This window comes from Camelus dromedarius, chromosome 9 (assembly GCF_036321535.1).
Source record: "Camelus dromedarius isolate mCamDro1 chromosome 9, mCamDro1.pat, whole genome shotgun sequence".
In the NCBI taxonomy this organism is placed as follows: Eukaryota; Metazoa; Chordata; class Mammalia; order Artiodactyla; family Camelidae; genus Camelus; species Camelus dromedarius.
Genome location: NC_087444.1, coordinates 17,483,394 through 17,507,935, shown reverse-complemented (window position 1 = coordinate 17,507,935; position 24,542 = coordinate 17,483,394). Strand labels below are relative to the sequence as shown.

Here is a 24,542-nt window from a genome sequence, read left to right as displayed (position 1 = left end):
TTGTATTTAGTTATGTTTTTTTTTTCCGGGTGAGAATTTTACCTCAGGGCAGAAAACTCTAGCAATCCCGGCAGAGCAGCTGGATTTGGGGCAGGTCTAAAAGCCGTGCCTGTGGCTCATCCCCGAGAGGGCTTCGTCTCCTCCACGACGTACAAACCCGCAGAGACGCGCCGAGGGAAGGCGAGCGAGGCGCCCCCTAGCGTCGCGGAGGAAGCGAGCTCGGGGCGGCGTGAGCGAGCGCCCGGCAGGAGGCGGGTCCTGGGCCCGCGGGGCTGCGCGCTGCCTGGCTCCGCGGGGGTCGTCGGGCCGTCCAGCGGTTCCATGGTGTAATGGTGAGCACTCTGGACTCTGAATCCAGCGATCCGAGTTCGAGTCTCGGTGGAACCTTCCCTTTAGGCCGCGCCCAACTGTCTTTTATCCCGCAGCCCCAACTCCGCCGCTGCTGGAAAGCGAACCCGCGCCTCAGATACGTGCTGAGTGGACGTGCTCTCCGGCTCCCGCCTCCCGCTTTCTGCAGCTCTCAGACGCGACGGTTTCGGTCCCAGGAAGGAAGCTGCGCGGCCAGAGTCCCTCTGGCTCCCGCCGCCGCCTCAAAGCCGCGTCCCCCGCGGTTTGCCGGCTCCTCCTCAGGAGTCGGGGTCCCGGAATCGGGCTTCTCTGGGCTGCGGCGTCCCGGCAGCGAGCAGATGGGGGGCACCCAGCCTGGAGTGTCCCCGCTGGACCAGGGCGACTGTGCCCGTCGCCGGACATCGGCGGCCCCGGCCCGGCCGCCGAGGGCGCAGAGACAGCGCCAGTGCCACCCCCTCGTCGGGTCACCCTGGGTCTCGGGGGTAAAGGGCAGAGGCTGCGCCCCCTGAGCCTTACACCGCAAGGGACTTCACACCGCACGTCCTGTAACCGCCCGATTGTCCGTCCCTGTGAGTAAACGGTCTGTGTGAGGGGCTGTGATGTCCCTGATCAGGCAGGAAGAAGCCTGTGTCTCAGTTTTCGGCTTGATGGTTGCAGACCTGAATTGGAAGTCCTGGGTTTCATTCAAATGCCCTGTTTTATTCCGCATTTTAATTGATTCTATTCCAGCTTCTTCCGATTTTATTCAGAATTTCTTAGTCTTGCGTCCTCATTGCATACAAAGCTGCTGTTAGGCTAAAATTTGAAAATCCACTGCTGAAACCTTGTCGTTTCATCCAAAGCCCAGCCAGAAAGAGAATAGACCATGGGTTTCAGCGTCTGTAGAGATCAGGGTTTCCTCATCCATCTCCCCCCCAGGCATTTGAGACACTTGCAGATCTTGTAGTGACGGCTAGACCATACTCGAATATACCTTGTTTGGTTAGATTTGAGTTGGAAACCACATTTCTTTTCTTTATCATTACAAAAGTAAATTAAATTTTGTTTTGTGTTTTTAATTGACATATAGTCAGTTTACAATGTTGTGTCAATTTCTGGTGTACAGCCTAATGTTTCAGTCATACATATACATAGGTATATTCGTTTTCATATTCTTTTTCATTATAGGTTACTACAAGATATTGAATATAGTTCCGTGTAACTTGTTTATTTTATATATAGTACTTAATATTTGCAATCTGAAACTCCCAATTTATCCCTTCCCACCCCCAGTAAATTAAATTGGTAAATGTCACCTCCAGCCTTTGAAAATGAGCTGGTGCACCCCTTTTGTGGAACTACAACATGGATAAGAACTATGCCAAGACACTAAAACACAATAATTTGTGTCCCGATGGCAGTAACCAAACCAGAAACTGCTTTCCTCAATTGTGGTGTTAGCAGAATTTTTGCTATATCTTTAATCTTTTGTCCATATAATATGGGGAAATGCAATGAGACTCTCTAGGATATTCTATTTCTACTATTCAAAGAGTCCTTAAAACTAAATTGCTTGGTTTCAGACAAAGAAGGTTCAATATAAAGCCTGTAGTTCTGAATTTGATTTGTAATGTTTGTGACTGTAGGTGAATACATGAATACACACACTATGAATATGTATTTCCTAGCTCTGTTCACTGGAAAGGCCTAAATAAACCAAATCCAATGAGTATGTCAAGGATATTCAATTTGCTCTGTGAATACTGTGTTGGACATAAAGAAATCGGAGAGTCTTAAAGAAAGGACTGAGTCCAGGTCAGGAGCAGTAAATATTAAAGATGCAAAAGAAACACCTTGTCCTACTAATATCAGGAAAGGTCTTAAAGCCTGTGAGGATCTTACCAAAGGGAGAAAGGGGTCAGCTTAAATTCACTTTCACTGCTGAAAGAGAGGACAATTGGAGTATCAGGAAGGACTCTGTAGCAATGCATTGAAATACTTCAGTGTGATTGAAACCTTGATTTCATACGAGCACAGGAAAAAAAGAAAGAAAAAGCAAAGAAACTAATTGGTGATGACAGAGAATGCTGAGGGATTAGCTCATTAAACTACAGGCTGTACCACTAAGTGTACAATATTTACTACTTAGGGGAAAGTTCTCTTTATACAAGTGTCCAGGTAAATAATTCACGATGATGGAATGGCACCATTTTGCTCCACACAATCAGTTAATGGATCTAGGCCTTGAAATCAAAGGGCTGCTAATATTCTTGAAGAAACACACAGGACTTGATGTGCCTCCTGATCAGAGAGCACACGTCACTTTTCAGGTGGTCTTGCCAACAGGTGAAACATGAAACTACATCTGCCAGGTCCAAAACTGTGGCCACAAGACACATGTGGCTACTGCATATATAGAATGTGGCTGGCAGGACTGAGGAACTGGATTTTAACTGTACTTAGTTATAATTCATTTAAATGTAAATTTAAAAACCAAAGGTATAAAAGATTTTTCTATTGAATGCAACTTTAATACTTTGGAATTAAAGTTCCTTTAATATGTTGCAATACACACTTAAGTGTCTTATGTATAAGATTATTTCTGAATTATGCTGTACTTATTAGTTTTCAGTGTAGTTACTAGAAAAATTTTAATTACATATGTGGCTTGTACCTTCTCTCTATTAGGATAACACTGCTCTGAATTCCACCACCAAAAAGGAGGAAATATGGAGGACAGGAGATTGTGTTGATGTACACCTAGGAAACAAATTCAGGCTGAGGGCTACTAGAGAAAAACAAGACTGTATCTTCAGTAAATGAATAACTAACATAGGAGAGCGAGAGACCAAGCAACATAGTGAGAGCAGGAGCAGCAAGAGAGAGAGAAGGAAAGAAGAAAGGAAGGAGGCGGAAGGAAGGAACTGAGGAGAAACATATATACAGGTACTTAACACATATCCTACTGATTACAGTTTGTGGATTTTCTATGGAACCCAATAAAGAAACTAACTTAAAAACAACCATGGGAGGTTTGAACACTGCCTATTTTATGATATTAAAAATTTTAAGTCCATTTACCAACAACAGTAATACTATGACGCACTACTCAGTAAGAGTCCTCACTGAGGGGAACACAGTGATACAATTCCAGATGAAGTGAGTTGTCTGGCATTTACTTAAATAATACAGGAAAAGGTAAGTGGGTGGGACTGTAGGAAAACAAGTTCAGCCATAAGCTGATAATTGTGGAAGATGACTTACAAGGATGGGGATGTTCTGTTATATACTTCTGTCCATTTTGGAGTCCTATTGAAATTCTGCATTTGAAAATGAGTGACGAGAGATTACAGGCCCACCTGGATGACGGCAGCTGAATCTCTCAACACCTATTTCAGAGGGCTAGGGATTAAGCTAGAGAGTCAATGACTCCACACAGGACAGCTCCCCCGAAAACCAGGGGCCACAGAACACTGTGGACTCCAGGTAGTTTGTATTTAGCCAGGCCTGGGAGCCACACAACAGTAGAGGGATCAGACAAGACTGCACACAAAGAGGAGAGGACAGCAGGGAGGGAATCCAGGTAAAATTCCCTACAAAAGAGCATGTGGACAAACTCAGAGCGTGCCTGGGACCTGGTGGACTACAGCTCTGTTGACTGGGGAATGGCCACGAAGGGGTTCGGCAGTGCAGACGACCAGAGGATGACAAACTTCGTGAGGCACAATTGTCGGGGCCACGGTGAGACCTAGATGAAGGTAGTGTTCTTTGGATGTTTGTGTTGAAGAGAAAGAATGAAGCAACCGGTAGAAGTCAAAGGTCCTACTGGAAGGAAATAGAATCTCAGAACCAGGAGACACACCATGCCTTTCCCCAAAACCTTACATCTGCTACAGTAATTGCACAAGACAAAGATCTAGACAAAAGAAATTGACCAAGCTCCTTAAAGATTCAGCACTTCCCACCTAGATCTGCTATTTCTCTCAGAGATAAATCCTACTCTGCTGGAAAGGAAAATCATACAGCAGACATTTATTTATTCTAAGGTGACATTAGAGAAAAACAAAAACAGACTTAGAGATTTCAGCTGATGAAAAGATTCTCCTCAGAATCAATCAAAAACGTAGGAAACATATAAAATACTATCTATATCTTAAATATTCTAAACAGAACCTTTTTAGATACACACACACACACACACACATACACACACACAAACACACAAACACTCTGGCTCACGTACACAACAAAAGGAACTCAGAGCACAAAATTAGACACAAAGACCAAATGAGAATTGGTAGAAACTAGGAAAACACTGAAGAAAAAGAACATTCCTTGGAAAATAGTCTAAATGAAAACGTATAAAGGAACTTATTTGTCTACAATCATAGGACACATTGAATTGAAAAATGAAAGCATTGAACAGAAAGGAAATGGATAAAAGATGATGAGAAAGGGTCAGAGAGAAAGTCATAGATATCTGGGAGAAATAGGACTGGAATGTTCAATTCTAAGTCCCATTGTATTAGAGCTGAAAGAATTTTTTTAAAGAAAAAAATTCCTGTGAAGCGCTCAAACTCCCTTTACCCCAGTGAAAGAGAAAATCAAATTATATTCCATGTCTCAACAAAACATCCCAAGGAGGAAAATGTTTCTTTAAATCTCAATAGAAGTCACTGTGGGCATGTCCTTCACATTCAGCCAAGCTGTCCATGTATCAAAGCAAGAGAAAATGAAAACTAAATATGCCAACGTTGAAGAGTCCTCATTTCCACCATTAGGAAACTTGACGGATGAACTTTACACGACAAGAAGTCACCAACGAAACCCTGAGATATGAAGACCTGGTCACCACTGAATATATGCTATAAAGATTTAAGCCGGTGTGTCATGGGCCCTGCTTTCAGGGCAGCCTGGTTGGGCCCTGGGACCTCTGCGAGGAGGCCGCTGACACTCCTGGGGTGGGGCAGCCCTCCTGTGAACCTATGGGTCCCTAAAGGGCCCCATGGGCGCCCCCTCCAGCTCTTGCACATACCCTCCTTTTTTCTGAAGTTAAAACCAAATGGGGAGGGGGCGGGGACAAGGTGGGAAAAATAGTACGTAAAGGTTATACATTTGACTAGGTTGAAATACTACTAGAATACTATCAGAAGTGGCAGGTAAAGACAGAAGGAAGGAGAAAACTAGAATAATGTCCTTGATGGTGACAGTGGTAAAAAGTTGAAGTTGAGAGGTATCATTCAAAATTTATACTTCAAATTAAACTTATGTGACAACATACTAAGGGACTAAGATGACAAATATTTTAGTGCAGTGTTAAACACTAGCTATCCAGTCCTTATAACATACCAAACAAAACACACACACATACACACACACACACACATGCATGCACAAATAACAGAGAGAAAACAAACACATTAAATGCACTCTACTACAAATGGTACATACAACTTAAAAGATGTGGGAGAGTTTAAGATATAAAAATGAAGAGGAGAAAAACGAATGTTTTTATTAATTTATATCCGTGTCTACTAAATCAGTCACTGAAATAAATTAACACTGAATTTAAAAAATACACACCGTCACAGTAAAACTCCAAAGAACTTTTAATTAAATGGAAGGGGTAGGGATTGTCTTTTCCACAGCACAACGCCAGCAGTACAAATGAACAGAATGACTGCACTGGAAAATTTCTGCTTCACAAACACAAATATGGTAATTGACACACATCGGGGATCGATCAGGGATGGCAACAGTTTAGAGAATGACAATCATAGATTAAGATATTTATTCACTCTCAGAGAACTACTCATCAAATCACTGATTCTACACAGAGAAACGTGTGTTCCAATGAACGGATCTCACTGGCTCCTGCCTCCATGACGAAGGGTTCAATGCTAAGAGGACAAGAGTGGTGACACGCAAAGTGGACGTGCTTACTCTCCAGAGGGGCTGTGCCAGGAAGCAAACAGCGTTCAGTAAGTGGCATCATTGGCAGACGGGTTGGCCTGAGTTTAATGATGAGGAAGGGGTCAGACAACTGCAGAATGTAGACCTTTGAGCCAGACGACTGACCTGTGTTCTGCACACAAGTCAATGTCAAACCCATTAAAGACAACCACAGAAAGGTGAGGAGAGGGTTTGGGTTCAAAAGGACTAAAGAAATATAGCAGCAAAATCTCTTTAGTTCTTTGGAACCCAGAACATCTCTTCTCCTTTCTGTCATCTAATTTGTGGAGGCATTGCCTGTTTGAAAAACACAGGCCAGTTGTCCTGTTCAGTGGTGTAGATTCTGCAGTTGTCTGATAACTACCTCATGACGAAACTCAAGCGAAACCTTTTCAGCACGGACACTGCATGGTTAATGCCACCTGCACCGAGCACAGCCCATCTGGTGGCAAAGATTGTCCAGGCTGACATGTTGCCTTCTTCCAGCTGCTCCAGATGCCAGTGTGTGCAGGATGGCAATTCACAGAAGCAAGCGTTAAAGTCTCTCACAGCTGTGCATCCAGCAAAGCACTGGTCTACTTAGCACTGGGTCACATTTGGGGACTGATGCCTGGGATTTCTCCCATCAAATCAGTCCTTTGGAGTAAAAATCATGGATTGTGGCTGGTGATTGTGATGTTGATTCTCAGCAAAGCATCCCTGCAGTGTTCAGTTTGGACTTTAACCGGATTTTCTGTTGCAGATAGTTTACATCTAGTGGGAAAGGTAAATTTGATGATGTGGTTTCTTCAAATTGGCAAAATCTTTTCAGAGTACCGAAAATAATGCGTTAACTGTGAAAGAGAGACAGGGGAGAGATGGAGAGACATAGGAGAGATAGAGAGAGGGACAGAGAGAGAGACAGAGGGATCAAATGTGGGTCTTCGTTGGGTTCTGCTGACGGCTGAGCCTGGAGGGATGACCACATGGTGACAAGAGTCAGGAGCAGGCTGGGATCCTCTTGAGAGGAGGGGCTGAAGGGGGAGCCCGAGGCTGGTGCTGAAGGGAAAAGGGAGATCCACGAGTTAGAAGAAATACCTCCTGAAGCAAACGTGCAGACTGTGGTGCAGAATCTAGGGACCCCTGTCCTCACCCCACCTGTGCTTGGGGATACGCCAGCTCAAAGCTGCTGCAGAGTCTTAGCCAGATCCCCCCACTGGTTCCTCAGCAGCCAACTGACTTTTGATTCCCCTTCATCTGGACCGAAGTGATACCTTTCTTACATGTCCCAGGAGGGATGTGCTGAGCATCCCTCATATACATTCAGAAACAGACTGCTGTCTGGAGCAAGGATCCTTGGGACACCCCTATCCTGGTTCCTGATATCCCACCAAATCCATAGTCCATTTAACCCCTACATGCATGTCAGCAGAGCTTTGAAAAATACTGATGCCGAAACCTCACCCCAGAACTTCAGAATCACAGTGTCGAGGGGTTGGGTCAGGCCATTCGTGTTACATAGATCCAAGCTCACCCAGGTTATTCGTGACGGCAGAATTTACAGCCACCCACTAGCCCTGCACTGCCTCACACCATTCTCTTTCCGTCGCTTCATTACTTCCACCATGAACCCCTTTCCCACTGGCCATAAACATTTTCTCACCTTCCTTTGGATAGTCTAGAGTTAATCACTTGCCTTCTGAAATTCCCTTGCCTGAGCCACTGATCTTATGTCCTGTATATCTCTGTCTTCATAAATCTGCCCCAAGTTAATTCACTATGATGCTTTCCTAGACTCCTTGGCCTAAGACTCCAACTCAGTTCATTTTTTTCTGCACTTTACTGAACATGTAGAAGGAGTCATGTGAGTAAAAGGAAGAGAGGTCTGAAACCCTAGGCACGTCATTGTCTTTGCATTCTGCAATCACTTGGCCTCTGTCTCTGCTTTAGGTCAATGTCCCTTTAGGTTGCCATCTATTGTCCTCCACCTAATGCCGGCTCCACTGAGGCCCTGGAAGCCCCATGGACATTAACCCAGAGCTGAGCACCAGAGGTGAGAAACCTGACCCCAGGCCAGTGCAGCATTCCCACCTAGGCCTGAGGTTCTTATTTAGTTTTTGTAATCAGGGTTCTCATTCCTCAGTTACATCACTTTTTATTCACGTGGAGACGTCGAGGAGTCAATGTTGTCCTAGGTGTGTTCTGCAGAAGCCAACCCATGTGCATGTGAATCGTTAAGACAATGATTCTGGAAGAGGCAGTGGAGTGGAGGGAGGGAGGGCCGGGAAAGAAAGGCAATGAAACCAAGACAGTGTGTGATTTCAGGCAAAGAACCCCGTGTTCAGGGGCCTAAATGATGCTCTTCTGATGAGGAGGACCTCGGGGCCGGGCTTCCCTGTAGCTAGGAGTAGAGGTGAGAAGGAATACCAGGGCAGCAGTGGCAGGAACACAGCAGAGTTCACAGTAGAAACAGCAAATGGGGAAGGAAGGGCCTGGCAGGGTGGCAACTCCCACGGAAAACAGAGGAAAGAGCAGACAGAGGGAGGATCAACTGTTAAGTGAACGAACAACAAAGAGGACAAACTAGTGGAGTTTGAGGTATAATCTTAGATGAGGAGCAACAGGGAAGACGTGCATGGAAGGCCTAGATGTGATTACCTCTGTCCCCTACGCTTGAAGGCCAGGGAACCTGCATGCTATTCTCCACTTGCTGCGCAGCAGTTTTCTTCGCAGAATCTTCTGCTTCAGGACACTGGAGGCATTACTGTTGCTAGAGACTTGACGTTCATGCTGGCTGGCAGCTGAGCCCTCGCCCTCCACCTTGGGAGGGATCTTCATTCCGATGGAAGCATCCAAACCCAGCTCTGAAGATAAAACCACAGAAAACAGGATGCATTGTTATTCAGGATATTACAATGACTTCCTCCTCCAGCCAAGAGGAACATCAAGTAAGGAACGTGTCCAGGAACAAGAGAGGCCATCTGAACGTCCCTGCCAGGTGAAGCCAGTGGAGACACCTTGGTATTTTTCTCTTTTGTTGACCGTCCCCAAACTGTGCAGTGCTGGTAAGACTGCCAGGAGGCAAACATGTTCTCACTGCCAAAAAACTGTTTTTTAAGAAAAATAGAATTGACGAAAACGGAAAGTTCCTAGGTAGAAAAGACAAGGCAACGCAATCAGGGCAGTCAGAGGTTGTACTATTGGGACAGAAGTGACTGCAGAAAGTAAGCAAAGTCAATGTTGAAAGTAAACTTCAGGAAAGAAAGAACTGGGGAAGCCTGAAACTGGAAATGTTTACAGATGTGTATCAGTATATGCTTCCCATATATTTGTACATACACTATATATAATGTTTATCATACTCAAGCTAAATAAGACCTGGAAGCTGTGATAAAAATACAACACTCACGTGTGTGTGTGTACAAGGGAAGCAATGGATGATGGCGTTGAGATATTGAATGGATCATTCTAACAGCCTCCGATGAGTTGAAATTGAAAAAGGAAAAATAGACATCAGAGGAATAAGCGAGGGAATCTCTGGTGGTAACATGAACGATTAGATCCGGGGGATTATGAGAATAAAGGGCATTAAAAGTAGCGTTTGCAGCAAAATCTGTCGTGATGCCTGGATTCAAACTCAGGCCTCTGGGGTAAGTGTGCAGGAGAGAGAGTGACTGAGCCAGTGGGGCTGAGTCCTGGCCGAGAATGTGGGAAGCCAAGGTCAAGAAAAAGAGACTAGAGGGAAGGCAAGACAATGAAATCCCACAAGGGCTAATGGCACTTGTCAGGGCCACGCATCCCTAACACCCGCTGAGCACTTCCCATGAGCTCTCTGCACGGTGGCCAGTGGTGCCCCTTCTTCTCTCACCTCCACTCTCCCTATTTCTCAGATGAGGCCACCGCCTGACAGATGAGCACCAGGCGGCCCCAGTCTCCGGGTGGAGATACTAAGAGGAGTAGAGGGTAAGGATGAATACGTCCCAGATGAAATGCATGTGAGGGTATGAAAGCTCATTGAAGAAAATCAGAGAAGAGTCGGATCATGATAAGAAAACCGAGGACATGGCCATGGAGATGAGTGGAGAGGACAAATTAAATGGAGCATCATAGAAGAAACTGAGTGGCTCACCTTATCTATGAAGGTGGTTCTTTATTTTAAATAAAGGGCTAAAAACAGAAAAATTACCTCCGTGTGTAAAGTCAACAGACGATTGAAGTGTGTGGGCAGTTTTCACATTGCTACTAAACATTACTAATGCACTGTTACTGAGAGCACGTGACAGGGGAAAACTGGCTTGAGGATGGGCGATGAGAAGAGAACTCTGGCAAACGTGCCATTCTGAGAAAGCAAGGGGAGACGGAGTCTAGAGAAAGTGGAGACCATCAAAAGTCCTGCACTTCAGCTGAGACAATGCACGTGCAATCATTGTGTAAGTGTTACATCACCAGCAGGATACACGGGTAGACATCACACAGTCACAGGTGTGCTGACGCAGGTTTTACCGAATCACGGACCCTGGGAGCTATGTTTCTTAACACTCCCAACGACCACGGAAGGTAGATTTAACTTCCCGGTGGTCAGATAAGGGAAATGACAAGGGAATACCTCACAAGATAAATAACTTGGTCCCGTTAAAGAACCAGGAATTTGCAAACCCAGGACCTGGGGCAGAGCTGGCCCTAAATCTGCGGCTCCTGCTCACTTCCCTCTGTTAGAGCGTTGGGGATTTTCCGTGGACCTGAAAGGAGCATGGCAGAGGCCTCACTGTCTCCTCCACCCCCAGCTCTGGCACGAGCAGCTCATGGACTAGAGCTCCCTACACCCCTTTTCTTACTTACCTTGCAGGGGCAGCCCTTGGTCAGTGTTGGCTGTGAAGCCCCACACGGTGGAGGGAAGGCCGAGCCTGGCGTTGCCGTCACCACAGTCAAACTGCTGGTCCCGCTGCAGCTGCAGGTGATGGGTCACCTGGGTGCTTGTCTGCAGTTGTGCTTGTGAAGCTTCCATCTCTGACCCTTGGAAACTCAAAGGCCCTTGGCGACGGTCCTCCCAGGAGTCACCTGAAAGCAGAGGACAGTTCAGCAGGACCAATCCAACTTTCCGTTTGTCAGCCCCTCACACAACACCCATTTCTGCTGTTCCTGCCTATCAGGGAAACCACCCAATCAGCCAGACAACAGAGGCAGACATCATGGACATGACGGAGATGTCATTTTGAAGGCTGTGCCTGGGGACGCTGAGATGGCAGGTGCCTGGCAGGAACGTCGCTGAGATCAAAAATCACCCACTTGGGTCCAGAGGGTACTGGATGGCAGCTGAGGTCACGACCATGACTCAGTTATTAGCGACCTTTCCTTGTAGCCTAGAGACAAGATTCTGGCCAGGCCTCAGGGAAGGGAGGACGAGGAATTGTTGATGTCTAATTAGAATAAAGAAACAACAGGAGAAGTAGGGCCCAAAGGCTGCAAATTCCACTAGAAATGGGACTTGGGGACTATAGCACATGGACCAAGTAATGAGAACTCTTCCCACTTCTGGAGCCTTTTCAACTCCATTCCCTGTGTGTTTTGACGACTCGTCCACCCACCACACAGGGATACGTCCCATGACTACGTGTGTCCTGGGTGGGCTGGTGGGTACTGGCACCTGTAAGTAGTGTAGCTGAGGTCTGAGGGCCTTACTGGAAGCTCAGTGTCCAGAAGTGCTACAGAATCAGGACATCTGGTTCTTCAGGGAGATGACACAGTGCACATTCCTTGTATTACACCCCCCTCCAGGGGCACCAGGCACTGCTCCTAATCACACATGTTTACAATTCTACTGTGAAGTGAGTTCATATTCTCAGAGAGTGGGCTAACCAAAGAGCTCAAGTAGCTCATCCAGTCCAGGGCAGGCTCAGGTGGGGTCACGGCCCACGGGGCCTGCTGCACATTGCTGTGGGGCTCCCCTCTCACTACCCCCTGTAGACCCTCCGGCTGAACAAACTTTGTTGAACTGTTTCTTAAACGTGTCTCTCCTGTGTCTTTTACCACGTTGTCTTCCACAGAGAGCACTCTGTCTGAATCTCATCAGTGATTCACCCGACCTCCTTCTAACGGCTTCCTCTGATCCTGTCTCTCCACACTATCAGCGGTCTCACCAGTCTTACTCAGCTTGGGGAAACTTGTCCTCCTCAACCTCCCTACATGAACTCAAATCCTCACCTTGCCTTGACACTCCTGCTTCCTCTGGCCCCTCTTTCTTCAGCACATCACTTCCCACAACCCCCTTGAACAAATCCTCCCTGGACGCAGGCTGCCCTCCTGACACCAGCCCTGCACCTGCGCCTTGTAGAGCTTGCCGGGCTTTTTCCCTAAGCACTGCTCTCTGCCTCGTGTGCCCTTCCCACTTCCTCCAGGCAGAGTTTCTTCATCATTACTCACTGCATTAGGATTCCTAATAAGATTTATTGATAATTCACATGGTCTGAAGGGTAACACCTCTTAAATTAAAAACTTTAATGTGTGAAACAATGCTCAAAACCAGTAAACCCACCCTCAAATGCTATTTTGAATGACAGACTTAAATTATTTTAAAATATCACATCTTAATTTCATCATTTAGTTTCATCTCTCTTTTCCCAACTAATGGCTTTTATTAAACTATGCTCAATATTCTCTGCATTTGCATGGGAAAAGGCAAAATAGTTTATCAAACATCACAAGGAATGCCCAATAGCATTACTTAGGAAAGTAGGGAAAAGCCTCCAATGAAATCTGAATTTGTCCTTAAAGATCAAGTGCTTGTGCTGTGCCTACAGCACTTCTCCCCGGTCAGGGCGGATGGGGCGAAAGAGCAGGTCTCCTGCGGCCCCACTGCCAGAGTCACAGCCGTCAACACTGTTCACAGGCCATGATCAGAGCCCACAAATAGGATGGACCCGAGCATCATTGATGTGTCCCATTCATTCACCTCAGCCCATCCGTGTGGGGGAGGTTGGCCTCTCCTGCCCATGCTGAATGATGGCCTGGCAGGGCCGGGCCACATACCACACATCTCACTTCCCCTCTCTAGCCTGGCTTAATACCAACAGCCTGCACTGGTGCGGGCGGTCCAGGTGACGTAGGGCGTCCTGGGACGAGGAGAAAGGAAAGTTGTCTTACCCACATGATGCCTTTTGCAAAGTAAAGCCCACAGCCTGATTCAAAAGAACACAAGTCTCAGGGCCTGTTTACAGAAATCACTCTCGTAGTGTATACAGGTCATTGGCTACAAAGTCTGTGAGGATAACTGGGGACCCACTAGGAGCCGTGTGCTCTATTCGAGGGAGTACTCACCATGTACAGCAAGCGCTGAGAAGACTCCCTGTTGGTCCCAAGGGAATGAGGCACCTCTGTCAGGCCTACAGGAGTCTGACAGGTCATGGCCAACAGAACTGGTCAAATAACATTCATCCAGTGAGTCCTGTGGGCCTTCATTCTCTTCTACCACCGGCTGCTCACTACTGAGGCTTCTGGGGTCAGGTGCGCTGAGGATTAAACAAAACGGATGAGAGAACACAGGGTCCTAGCTGGGTTTGATGGGAGTGTTAAGGGACTGGTCGCAGAAAACAAATGGAAATTCTCCACAAAGCGAGATATAACAATCCTCCTCCATCTGGGGCCAGAGTGTGCTTACAATGGGAACAGGAGACAGACAGAGCAGGAGGTGGTCCCAGCACTGACCAGAAAAAGAGCTCAGGACGAAGGAGACTGAACTACCTCAGTACACAGTAGTCAGAAGACACACACTCAGAAACTACAAGGGAGGCTTCAACTCTTGCATGAGTTTTGTTGAAATTTACATGCAACAGCTGAGGGAACAAGACTCTGGCAGCATAATCCTGTGTCTCCAATGCCTTTTCTCTACCACTGAGATGTGATATGAATTTTGGTTTTCTAAGTACTTTTCTTGTTATGAAATACTTGTCAGTGGTAAGAACAAAGAGTGAAAGGCAGAAATGCATCTTATGCTGCTTTTAATAAAAACAGAGAAGGAGAGTCCGAGAAATCCTGGACTGATTAGCACCCCTGCATCAACTGAATGCACTTACTCCATTTGAGAGAGATTATCAAAGGGGCTTATAAACGTACAGTTAACATAGACAGCATTGTTAAAGGGACACATTGTGGTTGTCTGAATGGAAGAGTTAGGCATATTCAGCAGTTTCTCATTTCCCTGGATCTGACCTCACCATACATCAACATTAAATTAAGAGCCATGATTCTTCATTATGCTGTAGAGCAGAAATTGACAGAACATTGTAAACTGACTATACTTTGAAATAAATAAATAAAGAGATGATAGATAGATAGACAGACAAATAGATAGATAGATAGATAGACAGACAGATAGATAGCAGAAAGAAAACAATAGACCCCTGAGGCTTCAGAATTACCTGGAACATATTTGGTCTTGTTCCTCTTCTTCCTCAAGAACAGTATGATTTTCTATGGATTAATTCAGACAGGGCAAGAAACATTAAGCAGATCCCCCTACATATGTCAATAGTTAGGTATCCAATACTATCATGGGGAAAAAAATATCACCAGTGGCACAGGAGGATAACGTAAGAATATTCCAGGAGGCCTCAGGCTGCGCCTTCTGGACCTGCCTGGGTTCGCTTTCTTGACCCCTGGGCAGTATCTCCTCACCACAATCACCTTTTCCAGGTCTGAGTCAGAAATGAAATGTATCTTTTCCCCACATAGTCTGTGGAATAGCCCATCTGCATTCTAAAAAGAATACTGTAATATTCAGCCTTCCCTCACCGTATGCTGGCTGCTTTAGCAGAATTTGTACACTGAAAACAACATAATGGTTGGAATCTACAAACCCTAGCATGAAAATGAGCTTTGTGCTAAACAGAAACATCAGCCCTTCATGGAGTGGGGAAATGCTGGGGTCAGCCGCACTTCATGGAAAGATACATGCAAGGTGATAGTAGGGATGTTTGTGTCCTGGTGTTCAGGTGGCTCCTCCACTTAGAGGAGACGGACACTGGGGATGACAGCAGTGACCCCAGGGAAACAACAAATCCAGAGGTGTAGTTAACACTGTCAACATCTTTTGAAGGAAAGAAATTCCAGGGATATTTTAGGGGTATGAACATGAGAACCTTATAAGTAAAAACGACATTTGATGGGAATCATAAAAAAAGACACCTCTGTACAACTGCACAGAGGTGAGTGACATTGTCACACTTGTCTTTGGTTCAGTGACCTATCTTGGGACCCAAGACATAGGCTTCACCTGGGATGAGGAAGAGAGCACCGTTCCCTAACCCGCATGATGTCTGTGCTTAAAACTCAATTCTAGGACCTAAACCTTCTCGATATAAATATACAGAGTCTGCCCACATGGCTGTCATATCTCAGCACCGCCAGAGGTGTGAAGCGCAAAAGACACCAGCTCTACCTGGCAGTGCAGTTGGAGGTTTATCACATCGATAAGAGTACTCACTGGTGACATCCCGAGCATAAGAGAGTTCCAATCCCTCAAATGAGTAGATGGCGGTGCTCCTATAAGGCCAGAAGGAGTCTGACAGGTCAGGAAGAGCTGAGTAAGTCAAATAGGACTCCTCCACTGAGTGCCGTGGGATGTCATCCTCTACCATCTGCGGCAGCTCCGTGCTGAGCCTGGCGGGTAGGGAGACCGAAGATTAACCTAATAGCAATCAGAAATCTAGAGTCCTATCTGCTTTAGATGAACCGTTTAAGGGAGTGGTGAAGGAAGCCAAAGGGTGATCTTTTAAGCAGAAAAAACTGACTGTTTTGGTGAGACAGAGTGTGTGTCTTTGAGGAGCAGGAGACAGAAAGGAGAGGGGGTGCTTAGTGCTCTGGCCAAATAACAGCTGATGAAGAAAGAGACTGATTATCTCTAAACTGCAGAGTCATGACCCATAACATAGACTCATGTAAGAGTGGTTTTCACCCTTTCATTTAAGTTCCACTGACTGCTACATGGAGATTAAGTGTATACTATTGGGGGCACCCTAGTGCCCCAGAAATCTCATGCCGCTAAGGCCTCTTTCTCTCTTTATTGTGGCATGATATAATTATATCACTGTTTGTGTCCACTTCTTGCTATGAAACACATGCCAACAAGCTAACACAAAACAGGCCGAAACCAGATTTGCATCTCACTCTGTAAATGACACCAGAGAGAACAAATGAGTGCACAAAAATCACTGTATCGTAGATCACTTGTTCAACTGAATTGGGTATACACTTGAGAAGTTAATGAGAAATAGGAAACAATATATGTATCCAAATGAAAGCAGAAAACATTACAAAAAAGATAATTCCTGGTTATCAAAGTGGATCATACGCTTGTATTCCTGCTGTTTCCTGGATTAGGGGACTGCAGAAGTCACATTTCATCAACAGCGCACAAATATTCAAAATTACCTGCAGATAGTTGGCTCTACTCCTTTCACCCCATCTTGATCATTTTGGTTTTCTGTAAATGAATTAACAGGACAGTTACACTGGGCAAAACTCATTTACGTATGATCAAAACCATGCCAAAATTAGCACTTTGGCAATGTGTGCAATGTGGTAACAGGGTACTGTGGGAGAAATCTTTCAGGAGGCCCTAGATAGGACCTCATAAGAAGGCACTGGATTTGCTTCTTGAGCCCCTAGATATGTCTCCTTAATATGACAGGATGTCCCCACACTATGTCCTGAGTCTAGGCAAACAGTAACCTCATCCTTTTACCCACAGATCCTGAGGGACTGCCGAGCTACCTCCTAGAAGGCTGCTGTAATATTCAGGATTTTTCAATCTGAAATGCTGTCTCTTATTGGGGTAGATGCATTCTCCATTGACATTAGACTGATGAGCAGAATCTAAACATAGTCTAAACACTCTTCCGTGCCACCAAGAAAGAGTGGGCATTTATAAGGCTGGGTGTTCCAGGACCCTACCTTGCTTCAGAGAACACACCAAAGATGGCAGTGGTGCTTCTGTTCTGGTTTCAGAAGCCTCTGCATAAGATAAGACAAATGGAAGGGACAGACTTGGGTTGACAGAAACAACCAAAGGAGTAATATCTCCAAAGACATAAAGTAAACTGCCAACAGCCTCAGACAAGTATAGAATCTCAGGGACATTGCTTAGGAATGAAAATTAGAGCATTAAATGCAAGATAAGAGATTCATTCAAAATTAGGAGACCGGAAAGTTACTTCCTATGACACAATTGGAGAGCTATATGGGAGTCTGGCAGGACTGTGATGGATCCAGTGATTTGCCAGTGCGACATACATGACTAGGAGTTGAGCCAAGTTCACGAACTCAGGGAATGTGTTACTTTAAAGGAAATTGTATGGAACAGAATAGAGAGCCCAGAAGTAAACCCGTAGAATTACAGTCACTTCATCTTCAACAAAGAAGGCAAGAACACACAATGGAGAAAAGACAGTCTCTTCAGCAAGTGGTGTTGGGGAACCTGGACAGCCACACAGACATCAATGAAGTGAGGACACTCCATCACACTATAAACAAAAATAAACTCACAATGGCTTAATCACTTAGATATATGACAAGACACGATAAACCTCCAAAAAGAAAACATAGGTGAAATATTTTTGACATAAATCTTAGCAATGTTTTCCTGGGGCAGCCTACTCAGGCAATAGAAATAAAAGCAAAAATTAACAAATGGGATGTAGTTAAACTTATAAGCTTTTACACAGCAAAGGGAACCATAAGTGGAAAAAAAACAACAACCTACAGAATGGGAGAAAGTATTTGCAAATGATGCAGCTGACAAAGGTTTCATTTCCACACTATAGAAACAGCACATATAGCTTGATAACAGAAACAACAAAAAACCAAACATGGGCACACGAACTAAAAAGGAACTCTTCACGGAAGGCATACAAATGGCCAATAGGTACATGAAAAAATGCTGAATACTGCTAATTACCAGAGAAATGCAAATCAAAAGTACAGTGAGGTATCACCTCACATCAGTCAGAACGGGCTTTATTAAAAGTTCATAAACCCTAAATGCTGGAAAGGGTGTGGAGAAAAGGGAACCCTCCTACACTCTTGCTGGGCATGTAGTTTGGTGCAGACATTACAGACAACAGTATGGATATTCCTCAAAAAACGAAAAAGAGACTTACCATATGATCCAGGAATCTCACTCCTGGGCATACATCCAGAGGGAAGTCTAATTTGAAAAGACACACGCACCCCGATGTTAATAGCAGCACTGTACACAATAGCCAAGACATGGAAACAACCTTAATGTCCATCCACAGATGACTGGATAAAGAAACTGGTGTATTTATACAATGGAATACTACTCAGCCACAGAAAAGAATAAAATAGTGCCATTTGCAGCAACAAGAATGAATCTGGACATGGTCATTCTAAGTGAAGTAAGCCAGAAAGAGAGAGAAAAGGAACACATGATATCACGCATGTGTGGAATCTAAAAAAGAAAGAAGACACTAATGAAGTTATCTACAAAACAAAGAGAAACTCACAGACATAGGAAAGAAATTATGGTTATTTTAGAGAAAGGGGTTGGGAAGGGATAAATTGGGAATTTGAGATGTGCAAATATTAACTATTATGTATATAAATGAAAACAACAAATTTCTTCTATATAGGACTGGGAACTACATTCAGTATCTTGTAGTAACCGACAATGGAAAAGAATATAAAAAGGAATAAACGTATATAGATGTATGACTGAAATATTATGCTGTAACCCAAAAATTGACACATTGTAAACTGACTATGCTGCAAATAAATAAGTAAATAAGTAATTAAATAAAGGCAATTTTTGGGCCTGATTCAAAACGATATGTACGCATATAGTCTACACATGACAACGAATTCTCCGAGACAAGACAGATTGTGCGGAGCAAAGATCATGCAGACTACCTGGGAAGTCAGTTCCAATTGCATCTGCTTTAACATGCGAGGAACCACAGGCTACCTCCAGAGCACATAGCACTTTCTGTTCAGGAAATGCAAATTTTCCATCAATGCACTTCTCATAGCAGTCAGAACCTTCCTGGTGAATGGAAGGCGCCAAAACACATTCATCCCGGGACTCCTGGAGCACGTCGTCATTCTGAACCTCCAGTAGATCCATGCTGTGCCAGGTGGGAAAGGGATGACAGAAAATTAAACTCAGACGATTAGACACAGAGTCAGTATATTGATGTAAAGCGGAGATACGGTTCACAAAAAGCCAGGGGGCAGTCCCCTTAAAGAGGGAAATAACTATTCTCCTATGGGTCATGCAGAGTGTGGCCACCATGGGGTGGGAGAGGCAGAGAGCAGCAGGTGCTCCGAGCACTGACCATGCAACCAGCAGTTCAAGGGGCACTTGCACTCTCCCTGTGTGCTCCAGGCATGACACCCAGCAAACACAGACGACTAAAATCTTGGCTCCCACTTTATGCATACTTTGCGTTAAACAATACAGGCAGTGCCCAAGCAAATACAGCTTTTGGAGGAATTACAGACATGCAACTTCTAACTTCAAGGAGTATTATCTCAATATTTTGATATAATTTTGATTTTGATGTTTTTTGTTTGTTTGTTTTCTACACTTGCCGTCAAATACTCATCACCATACTGACAGCAAACAGGCAAAAGCAGATGTGCATCTCACCCTGCTTTTATGCACGGAGGGCAGAACAGCTGACTACAGGGACCCCCAAGTCTGGCTAGTGCTCCTTGGTCAACTCACTGTCCATCACTCAACTTGAGAGATTGTGAAATTCAGACACACACAACTGACACAATGGAAAGAAACAACATTTCTCAGGTGCCTAGTTGGCTGTTGAGTGAATGGATGAAAGACTCATGTTCAGCACGTTCTCTTTTCCCACATCTGAGGTCTTCTGGTGTCACCATGGACATTAACAGCCCGGAAATCTTCAGAATTACCTGGGGGACACTGCCTCTTGTCCAGCTGCTTCGTCACACTCATTCTGATTTTCTGGTAAGAAATTCAGAGACAGCAGGTCAGAATAAACAAGTCATACCTCACACACACCAACTCGCTGAACACAGGTACCACGAGGACATTAATATTCTCAGGGCAACAACAGAATATTTTACGAACGGTATTTCAGGACACTGAAGTCTTCTGAGAATTAGACAGGACTGCTTCCAAGTGCTTGGGGGAAATTCTCTGGCTGATCTGGTTAAGCTTTCTCCCAATACCCCATCGGCTGAGTCTGTAGGTTTCATACTTTATTTTCCCTCAAAGTCCTAGGAATCAGCTGAGTTTCTGTCTACAATTCTTTCTACAATAATGGTTCATCCCATCAGATAATGTGCTTGCTGATATTACGGAGACATTTCTATCTGAGGGAGGATGAATTCTACCGACCTTCAAATTAAAGAGAAAATTTGGGGCTACACAGAAACAATGGGCAATCAAGGCTGGAGGAACTGCCAGAGCCCAGCCGTACTTCATGGGAACATCCAAGCAAGGTAAAGGGACACTTGGTTCTTTCCTGATTATCAGATTCCAACTTAGCTAAGAGAAGCCAACATGAAGAAGATGAAGACTCGGGCTGAGATCACTGACACCAGAGACACCACTACACCTAACATATAGGCAAGGCTACCAGTCTGTTTGGACAGGCCAAGGAAGGCCAGGGACACTGTCCAAAAAGAACAATTCGATCGTTGTAGCTTGCAAGAAACATTTGACCCAAATGTGTGACAGACACTACCTGTGGATGATCAGCGAAGGTGGGTGACAGGTACTCACAGCTGATTTGGGTCCCATGGCCTAAGTTGGGGTCCAGCGAGTCAGATACAAGGACTGAGCCTTGAAAAGGACCAAGGCTCCCTGGCCAAAATGATGACTGTCTTTCATATCCATCCTTTTCTCTGGGTTAAACCATTATGTGTCACTAGGGTTGACCTTCAGGGGATACTTTCTTCATTGTAGACAGTGTGTGGGGAAGAAAAATAGAAAGGCTACCTAGGAGGTCAGCTGGAATTTCATCTTCTACAACATGGGAGCAAGCACCAGCTACATCTGGAGCATGGCCGACTTTCTCTTCATCAAATGCCAAGTGGCCTTCACTGTCTAGCCGGTTGTAGTCAGGTCCTTCTTGGAGAACTGAAGCATTCAAAACACATTCGTCCTGGGACTCCTGGAGCAGTTCCTCCTTCTCAAATGCCTCGAGCTCCATGCTGTGCCAGGTGGGAAATTGATGACAGAAAATTTAACTAAGAGGATCAGACACCAACCTGTCCTAGCTGGTTCTGATAGGGGGGCCATAGGGAATGGACACAGAAATCCAGGGGCAGTCCCCATAAAGAGGGAAATAACTATCCTCCTATGTGTCAAGCAGAGTGTGGCCACCACGGGGTGGAACAAGGAGAGAGCGGCAGGTTCTCCGAGCACTGGCCATGCAAGCAGCTGTTGAAGAAGCAATTGGACTCTCTCTGTGTGCTCCAGGTATGATGCCCAGCAATCACACTGGACTAAAATCTTGGCTCCCACTATTTGCATACATTGCATTGAACTATATAGGCAGTGTCTAAGCAAAAAGAGCTTTTGGAGAAATTACAGACACATAACTTCTAACTTCAAGGAGTATTATCTCAATATTTTGATATAATTTTGATTTTTTTCCTGCTTTCTTCACTTGCAGTCAAATATTCATAACCATACTGACACCAAACAGGCACAAAGCAGATGTGCATCTCACCCTGCTTTTATACACAGAGGGGACAGCAGCTGACTAGAGGGACCCCCAAGTTTGCTAGTTCACCTCGGTCAAATCACTGTCCATGACTCAACTTGAGACATTCAGAAATTCAGACACACACAACTAACACAATGGAAAGAAACAACATTTTTCAAGTGCCTAGTTGGCTGTTGAGTGAATGGATGCAAGAGTCATATTCAGCACGTTGTCTTTCCCTTGGATCTGAGTTCTTCTGGGGTCACCACTGACATTAACAGCCCAGAAATCTTCAGAATTACCTGGCTGACACTGGCTCTTGTCCAGTTGCTTCGTCACACTCATTCTGATTTTCTGGTAAGAAATTTGAGACAGCAGGTCACAATAAACAATTCACCCTCCCACAGGCCAACTCAGTGAACACAGGTAACATAGAAATGTTAATCTTCTCAGGGCAACAATAGAATATGCTATGAAAGGTATTTCAGGAAGCTGAAGTCTTAGGAGAATTAGGCAGGACTGCTTCCGAATGCTTGGGGGAAATTCTCTGGCTGATCTGGTTGAGCTCTCTCCTAATATCCCATCTGCTGAGTCTTCGAGTTAATAGTATATTTTCCCAAAAGGTCCTAAAAATCAGCTGAGGTGCTTGTAGAAGTCTTTCTACAATATTGATTCGTCCCATCAGATAATGTCGTTGCTGATGCTATGGAGGAATTTCTGCTTGAGACTAGATGAACGCTACCGACATTCATATCGAGGAGACGATTTGGGGCTACACAAAAACAATGGGCATTCAAGGCTGGAGGGATTGCCAGAGCTCACCCTTACTTCATGGGAACATCCAAGCTAGGTAAAGGGACACTTGGTTCTTTCCTGGTTTTCAGATTCCAACTTAGCTAAGAGAAGGCAACATGAAGAAGATGAAGACTCGGGCTGAGATCACTGACACCAGAGACACCACTTCACCTAACATATAGGCAAGGCTACCAGTCTGTTTGGACAGGCCAAGGAAGGCCAGGGACATTGTCCAAAAAAACAATTCGATCGTTGTAGCCTGCAAGAAACATTTGACCCAAACGTCTGACAGACACTTCCTGTGGATGATCAGCGAAAGTGGGTGACAGTTAGTCACAGCTGATTTGAGTCCCATGGCCTAACTTTGGGTCTAGCGAGTCAGATACAAGGACTGAGCCTCGAAAAGGACCAAGGCTCCCTGGCCAAAATGATGACTGTCTTTCATATCCATCCTTTCTTCTGGGTTAAACCATTATGTGTCACTAGGGTCAACCTTCAGGGGAGACTTTCTTCATTGTAGACAGTGTGTGGGGAAGAAAAATAGAAAGGCTACCTGGTAGGTCAGCTGGAATTTCATCTTCTGCAACATGGGAGCAAGCACCAGCTATTAGCGGAGCATGGCCGACTTTCTCTTCATCAAATGCCAAGTGGCCTTCACTGTCTAGCCGGTTGCAGTCAGATCCCTCTTGGAGAACTGAAGGATTCAAAACACATTCATCCTGGGACTCCTGGAGCACTTCCTCCTTCTCAAACGCCTCGAGCTCCATGCTGTGCCAAGTTGGAAAGGGATGACAGAAAATTAAACTAAGTGGATCAGAGACCAAGCTGTCCTAGGTGGTTCTGAGAGGGGAGGCAAAGGGAATGGACACAGAAAGCCAGGGGGCAGTCCCCTTAAAGCGGGAAATAACTATCCTCCTATGTGTCAAGCAGAGTGTGGCCACCATGGGGTAGGAGTGGGAGAGAGCAGCAGGTGCTCCGAGCACTGCCCATGCAAGAAGCTGTTCAAGAAGCACTTCGATTCTCCCTGTGTGCTCCAGGCATGATGCCCAGCAAACAAACAGGACTAAAATCTTGGCTCCCAATTTTGCATACATTGCATTGAACTATACAGGCGGTGCCCAAGCAAGTAGAGCTCTTGGAGGATTTACAGGCATGTAACTTCTAACTTCAAGGAGTATTATCTCAATATTTTGAAATAATTTTGATTTTTTTTTTATGTTTTCTTCACTCGCAGCCAAATACTCATCACCATACTGAGGTCAAACTGGCACAAAACATATGTGCATCTCACCCTGTATTATCCACAGAGGGGACAGCAGCTGACTACAGGGACCCACAAGTCTGGCTAGTGCACCTTGGTCAAATCACTCCATGACTCAACTTGAGACATTCAGAAATTCAGACACACACAACTAACACAATGGAAAGAAACAACATTTTTCAAGTGCCTAGTTGGCTGTTGAGTGAATGGATGCAAGAGTCATATTCAGCACATTGTCTTTCCCTTGGATCTGAGTTCTTCTGGGGTCACCACTGACATTAACAGCCCGGAAATCTTCAGAATTACCTGGCGGACACTGGCTCTTGTCCAGTTGCTTCGTCACACTCATTCTGATTTTCTGGTAAGAAATTTGAGACAGCAGGTCACAATAAACAATTCACCCTCCCACAGGCCAACTCAGTGAACACAGGTAACATAGAAATGTTAATCTTCTCAGGGCAACAATAGAATATGCTATGAAAGGTATTTCAGGAAGCTGAAGTCTTAGGAGAATTAGGCAGGACTGC

At 45.1% G+C, this 24,542-nt stretch overlaps 1 protein-coding gene and 1 non-coding gene across 2 annotated transcripts; one reads left to right on the top strand and one right to left on the bottom strand.

The window, feature by feature from the left end:
• Positions 1-315: 315 nt before the first annotated feature.
• On the top strand, positions 316-387 carry TRNAQ-CUG (transfer RNA glutamine (anticodon CUG)). Its single transcript has one exon. It is a non-coding gene; the product is annotated as a tRNA-Gln (tRNA).
• Positions 388-6,562: 6,175 nt separating this feature from the next.
• On the bottom strand, positions 6,563-19,241 carry LOC135322011 (neuroblastoma breakpoint family member 4-like). The gene is made up of 9 exons (XM_064488839.1): positions 19,180-19,241; positions 18,411-18,457; positions 16,684-16,735; positions 15,737-15,912; positions 14,673-14,724; positions 13,573-13,763; positions 11,098-11,316; positions 8,917-9,122; positions 6,563-7,317 (listed from the first exon to the last, which is right to left on the bottom strand). Exons 2-8 carry the CDS (start codon positions 18,439-18,441, stop codon positions 8,926-8,928), a joined length of 918 nt encoding a protein of 305 aa, XP_064344909.1. The 5' UTR covers positions 18,442-18,457; positions 19,180-19,241; the 3' UTR covers positions 6,563-7,317; positions 8,917-8,925.
• Between the last annotated feature and the right edge of the window lie 5,301 nt (positions 19,242-24,542).

Excerpts from the sequence above, each read along its gene's own strand:
- LOC135322011 (XM_064488839.1), bottom strand. The coding sequence starts at position 18,441 with ATGCCCAGGAGTGAGATTCCTGGATCATATG. Across the intron at positions 15,913-16,683 it reads GTAGAGCCAACTATCTGCAG|GCTCAGCACGGAGCTGCCGC; the intron begins GTAATTTTGAAT and ends CCTACCCGCCAG. Across the intron at positions 9,123-11,097 it reads CCAAGGGCTGCCCCTGCAAG|AGCTGGGTTTGGATGCTTCC; the intron begins GTAAGTAAGAAA and ends TTTTATCTTCAG.